General features: G+C 39.3%; 1 protein-coding gene across 7 annotated transcripts in view; it reads left to right on the plus strand.

The window, feature by feature from the left end:
- The window catches only part of utrn (utrophin), a gene marked incomplete at its 3' end in the record, with an annotated part of 238761 nt that overhangs the window by 42365 nt on the left and 190396 nt on the right, over nt 1–6000 (plus strand). For all 7 annotated transcript variants that reach the window (XM_079849569.1, XM_079849573.1, XM_079849571.1 and 4 more), the window contains 9 exons: nt 1026–1145; nt 1791–1892; nt 2720–2827; nt 2945–3124; nt 3209–3387; nt 3913–4012; nt 4096–4183; nt 4269–4516; nt 5656–5836. In XM_079849569.1, coding sequence (XP_079705695.1) covers nt 1026–1145; nt 1791–1892; nt 2720–2827; nt 2945–3124; nt 3209–3387; nt 3913–4012; nt 4096–4183; nt 4269–4516; nt 5656–5836 — 1306 coding nt within the window. The remainder of the gene's footprint in view (nt 1–1025; nt 1146–1790; nt 1893–2719; nt 2828–2944; nt 3125–3208; nt 3388–3912; nt 4013–4095; nt 4184–4268; nt 4517–5655; nt 5837–6000) is intronic.

Genomic DNA, 6000 nt, shown 5'->3' on the forward strand with positions numbered 1-6000 from the left:
TACCATTGTTAAAGGAATTTTCCAAAGAAAGAAGAGGTTTTGTACGTGTCCAACAGTTCAGTGAGCTTTAAAGCTTGACGGACAAATGGCGGACTGGAAAAGTCAATTGATGATTGTGAGAAATAGGAAAAATAGATTGAAAATTGTAGAAAAAGATTACTAAGAAACATTAAAAGAGAATTATGAGACGAAGTGGACATTAACTTTTATTTACTCTCCTGAAATCGTGACCTCTGGGCAATAAAACTGTCCTCAGGAGTCCTGTGTAGTTAATGAATGACTCGCATCAGAGGTCCCGTGTGTGTGCATAACCTGTTTGCAAATAAAAGCTTTCTCCAATGTGAATTTACCATGACTGCTGAAAGGAGAAAGAGATTGAGTTGTGAGAAGAATGAATAAGCAAATCAGCACATGCCCCAGTGAACGAGGGGCAAACACGACCTCGGCATGTTTGTTCAGCTAGCGAATGAAGAGCACACACACGTTCGCTCCCACACACATGCTTATATTTAGGAGTCTCACGGTCTCATAGGAAGGGGACCACATCACCCAAGCGCTTCCACGCTATATATGGAGGCTCGTTCATGCACACTTTCATACTTGGTACAGAACCTCAAGTCAAAAATGTCATATCCACCCTGTATCTTTCTACATCCTACATTTTTACTACATATTCTGTGCAACATGAGAACATGCCTGGGTCATATTCAACCTAACACACACATACACACACATAGGGGTGAAGTTGATTGGGACACATTATTCCAGCAATGGCAAAAAGCGTCTCAATGAACCTGAATTCACTCCTATATATTCCCCTTTTTTCAATGGAAATACAATAACAGTTGTTTAAAAAAAATGTGTATATGTATTTATTTAAATACATGCATAGAAGAAAAAAAAAAGAATATAAAAATATGTATGCATTTTCTCTTTTTTTGAGAGTAAATGAAGAAAATTGCTAAAACTTTAGATCTTCTTTAGACCCTAACCTTTGACCTTTGTTCACTGCACTACATCTTCAGGTGCTGCAGAATGATCTGGAGGTGGAGCAGGTAAAGGTGAACTCTCTCACGCACATGGTTGTGGTTGTGGATGAGAACAGTGGGGAGAGCGCCACTGCTGCCCTGGAGGACCAGCTGCAGGTAGTGGATAATATGCTGCATTTCTTTGTTGTGTCTGAATTAGTGTAACTTTAAGATGGCAGTTTGGAGTGTCTGGTAAGAGCCATTATTGTCTGCAGACAATAGAAATCATTAGTTTTTATGCCACAGTTGGTGTTTCTTCAGCTCTAATTTTCATGTACCAGTAGTGAAACAAAACACATAACCATATACAGTGAAACAGAATGCAAACCCTGCTCCAGACTGCTGAACACTTGCTTATTAGAAAGCTGTTTCTGATCATATTTATATTTTGTGAGTTTTGCTTCAAATTGAATTATGTTATTTGACAGTACCTGCAGTGTTTGACTTGAGATCAAGGTGAAAGCTGTTTATATCTTACAGTGAATGCAGAAAAGAATGAATCTTATAGTAAATTTCTTCTTACTAAAGTGCAAAGGTAATGAAACCTAGTTGTTTTAAGCTTCTTCCATGGGTGTACTGATAGCTCTTCTAAGGAATGAGATCTATTAATGTTGGACGCAGTTTTGAGAATTCATTGTATGCAGTGCAGCAAGAAACTTGGAGCTGAACAGACATTTGACACTCCCAGAGGACATAAAAGTGTGTGAAAAGTCCTTCAGTGAATAACTTTCTCTCTCTTGTTTTTCCTTCTGCTCTTCACAGTCACTGGGGGAGCGCTGGGCGGCAGTGTGTCGCTGGACGGAGGAACGCTGGAACAAACTCGAGGAAATGCAGCTGGTGTGGCAGCGGCTGCTTGACGACCAGGTGAGGCCTGATACCAAAAATACCCAAAACTTGCACTGTTACAAATTACAAAATTGATAATGAGGCCGATAATGATCATTGATAGTTACTCGAGTTTATGGATTTTGCAAATTGAAACAAAATTTTAATGTTTTCATGATCAAGAATTGTTAAAGTTTGAGTACTTAAATATATATATATATATATATATATATATATATATATACATATATATATACATATACATATACATATACTGTTTATATATATTTTTGCCCATCCATACATTCACTTCAATCCAGCACAAACCTTACTTTACTACAGTTGCTGGCTAAAAAAAATATCGGAGGTGTGCCTCAGGGCTCTGTGTTGGGCCCGATTGTGTTGTGCTCTTATCTTGGACTTGTAATGTTCATAGAGTGCATTTAAGTGTCAGGTTGCTATTTTTAACAGTTCAGACTGCATTCTGGGAAAGAGTGAGATTGAATTATGGCTGTTTATGACCTGCAGATACCATTACCATTGACCCAGTACATCATTAGTGTAGAGTGCACACAATCTTCACCTGTCTAGACCACTTCCGTCAGTTTGCAGTTACAGCAAACTGAACTGTGATGTAAATCAGAAGATTTTCTCTATGATATTACAGTAAATTAGTGTAGTTTTATGCTTGCATGCCAAAGTACTGTGTAGAGATGGGCGGTATGATTATTTTGTCTTTTTATTCGGAGCAACATATGAATGATGATGCATTTTTGCTTTGGAAAATCAACTTTTCTTTTGCTTTCAAAGTACTATTCTTATCACTTGACTTATTTAAATGTCTTCTATCTTTTTTGTCCACTCAGAGTTTGTTTGGATCATGGCTAGCAGAAAAGGAGAAGGCCTTGATTGAAGTTCAGACTTGTGATTTTAAAGACCCCAGTGAAATAAATGGCAGCGTCCGCAGATTAGCCGTGAGTAGACAAACATGCATAACTTTGTATTTGTAGCTGAGGTTATGATAACAATTAACATTACTCGGCTGAATTCTGATTAGAGCATCACTGTTTTGACCTCTGAACCCATGACAGAGTCTTAAGGAGGACATGGCCCAGAAACGGAGGACTCTGAGTGCTCTGTCTGATGCTGGACAGGACGTAATGGTGCTGTTAAACAGTCCAGCCGCGGCTCGGGGGATCGAGACAGACACAGACCAACTAACCCAACGCTGGGACAACCTGGTCCAAAAACTCGAGGACTGCTCCAGCCAGGTCAGATACACATCTCTCTTGTGTGAATTGTTGCACATGAGCTTTTTATCTAACATTGATTCCAAGTGCCTGTTCTGTTTCCAGGTAACCGAAGCAGTGTCTGTGACCGGGATGTCCCATGTACAGGAGAGGGTTGTCATGGAGACCATCACAACAGTAACAACACGGATGGAGCAGACCTTCACCAGCAGCGACAGAGAGCTTCCACCACCCGCCCCACCCAAAAGACGACATCTAGATACAGACGGCGAGCTCAGGAGACTGTACGACAAACAAACACACCTGACAAAAACCCTAGAAATATCAATCAGTCCCTCCAGGATTTCACACAATGACTGAATTTAATGCAAAATCAAGCACACTCACATCTTGCGTTTTGTCTTTTTCAGTCAGATTCAGTCATTTTCGGCTGCAATAATAAATAAAAAAAAGTGTGTTTTAAAAAAAAAGGAAAAAAAAGGAAAAAAATCCGGTGTTTCTCCTGCAATGGACTACACAAAAAAACCAAAACAATTATTGGACCTGCTTGACACAGGCTATCTGATGTCATTCCAGACAGTGTTTTCTGACAATTAAAATGTCACATTTCAAGCATTACAGATTAGCAGCTGTTAAGGCTAAAAATATCATAATTTATTTTCATTATGCGGTTTTGCCTATGTTCATAATTAGCACATTATGTGAACGTTAGCATAAGTTATGCAGTGTTTGCACATCTTCTCTGTTGTTCTGCTCAGCTGTAGCACTCCCTCATGTGAACTCTGATGTGATCTGTTTGTGTTTTTTAGAGCTGAAACCGATGTTCCCAAGCTTTTGTCTCAGCTGGCTGCATGGAAATCATCTGCCGGAGCTGCTGGAGACTCGTCTGTCCTGAAGGAAAAACTACAGGTGACATCCTCTGTTGACCCACACTATCATTTACTTAGTTCATATATTTGGCCTACTGAATATTTTTTGTCCCGTCTCTGTAGGTCCTGGGGGTGGAGCATGCTGAGAATGAGGCTCTGGTGAAAGAGGTGGTGGAGAATGGAGAGAAGATGATTGAACAGTTGGAGAAAGGTTGGGAATTATTATGGGTTTATTACGATACATGCTGGTTCTTGTCTTCTCCTACTGATTAAATTCACTCCATCTGTCTTTATAGAAGGTCTGTCTGGAGAGGTGGCCCGTTCTGGCCTGGACTCTGTGCGTAAGGAATGGGAGAGCTGCCAGAACCTGATCCAGGAGCTGAGGAACCGAGCTCAAGTTCTAGAGCGGGTGGCGTCGGTTCTATCAGGACTGAAGGCTGCCGATGGAGTCCTGCAGGAACAGGAGAAATGGCTGATCTCCTCAAAAGACTTTAGAGTCAAAGACAACCAGCAGGAACTCCAGACACTCAGAGACGATTGTGAGGTCAGTCAAATTCCAGGCCACTTTATGCAAGATACTGTTCTCAGATCAGATGTTAACAGAAATGGAACTGCAGAGGTGGACAGTAGTGAAGTATTTTTACTCTGCTTAAGTACATTTTTCAAGTGTCTGTACTTTATCAGAGTGTTTTTTAGTCAAAACTTTTACTTCACAACATTCCAAAGAATAATATCATACTTTTTACTGTACTACGTTTAATATTGAATTTCATTCAATACTTATTTACATTGGAAATCTAGTACTTTCTTACTAGATTTCCAATGTGAATAAGTTTTGAATATGTAAGTATTGAACAAATTTTTTTTTTTTTGAGATTCTAGTACTTTCTTACCTTTACTCAAGTAAAAGTAATTCACAGTTTTACTTGAGTATAAGTAAGAAAGTACTACATTTCTAATGTACTTAAGTATCAAAATGGACCACAGACTTTTATTTATGAAACTTCATGTGCAGTAAAAAGTACGCCATTATGCTTTGGAATGAGGAGAAGTAACAGTTTTCTAAAGAAAAACACTCTGATAAAGTACAGGTACTTGAAAAATGTACTTGAGTAAAGTAAAAATACTTCACTACTACTGTACACTCTCAAAAAAATAAAAATAAATAAAGGTTCCAAAAAGGTTTTTTTTGCAGCAATGCAATCAAACCATTTAGGGTTCCTCAAAGATCCTTTCAGTGAACAGTTCTTAAAATAACCATTTTGTCTTCATTTGAAGAACATTTAAGAATCTAAACTTTTTTCCCACTCTCCACTCTTAAAAATAAAGGTTCTTTATTGGCATTGATGGTTCCTTAAAGAACATCCATGGAACCTTTCCATTCCCCAAAAGGTTCTCTAAAGATTATTAAAATGTGCCATTGCACACTAAACAATGGTTAACTGATCACTGAAAGGTTCTTTAGGGAACCCAAAATGGTTCTTCATCACAGCTAAAACTCCCTTTTGAAACCTTTATTTTTTAGAGTGTAAATAACCTTTTGTAGAATGGAAGGATTCCATGAATGTCAAAGGTTCTTCATGGAACCACTGATGCCAATGAAGGAGCTTAAAACAACTCTGAAAGCCTTATGTGATTCTGAGTTTGTTAACAGCAGAGATATGTACTGTATCTGTGTTTCAGGCTCGGATAGCAGAGCTGGAAAAGCTTCGGCCGCAGGTGGAAGATCTCTGTGTTCGGACGGAGCGTCTGACCGCAGAACCCGGTGTTCCTGATACCATGAGGCCCAGTGTGACGGCGCTGGCATCACGCCACAGCTCAACCGTTCAAGAGCTCAAGACACGGCAGCAGGACATCACTACAGGTACACATCCCCAAATTACAGCCCTCGCAAAACACTCTCATGACATTTAAAGAATGTCGCTCCAGCCTGCAATTTGAGGAGCTTGGGATTGTGAAAATTGGTGGTTTAGCTTTTCATTCTAAGGAACAAATCAAGGAGAAATTAAATCATTTCTGGAGAAAGAA

This window comes from Squalius cephalus (assembly GCF_949319135.1).
Source record: "Squalius cephalus genome assembly, chromosome: 18".
NCBI lineage: Eukaryota > Metazoa > Chordata > Actinopteri > Cypriniformes > Leuciscidae > Squalius > Squalius cephalus.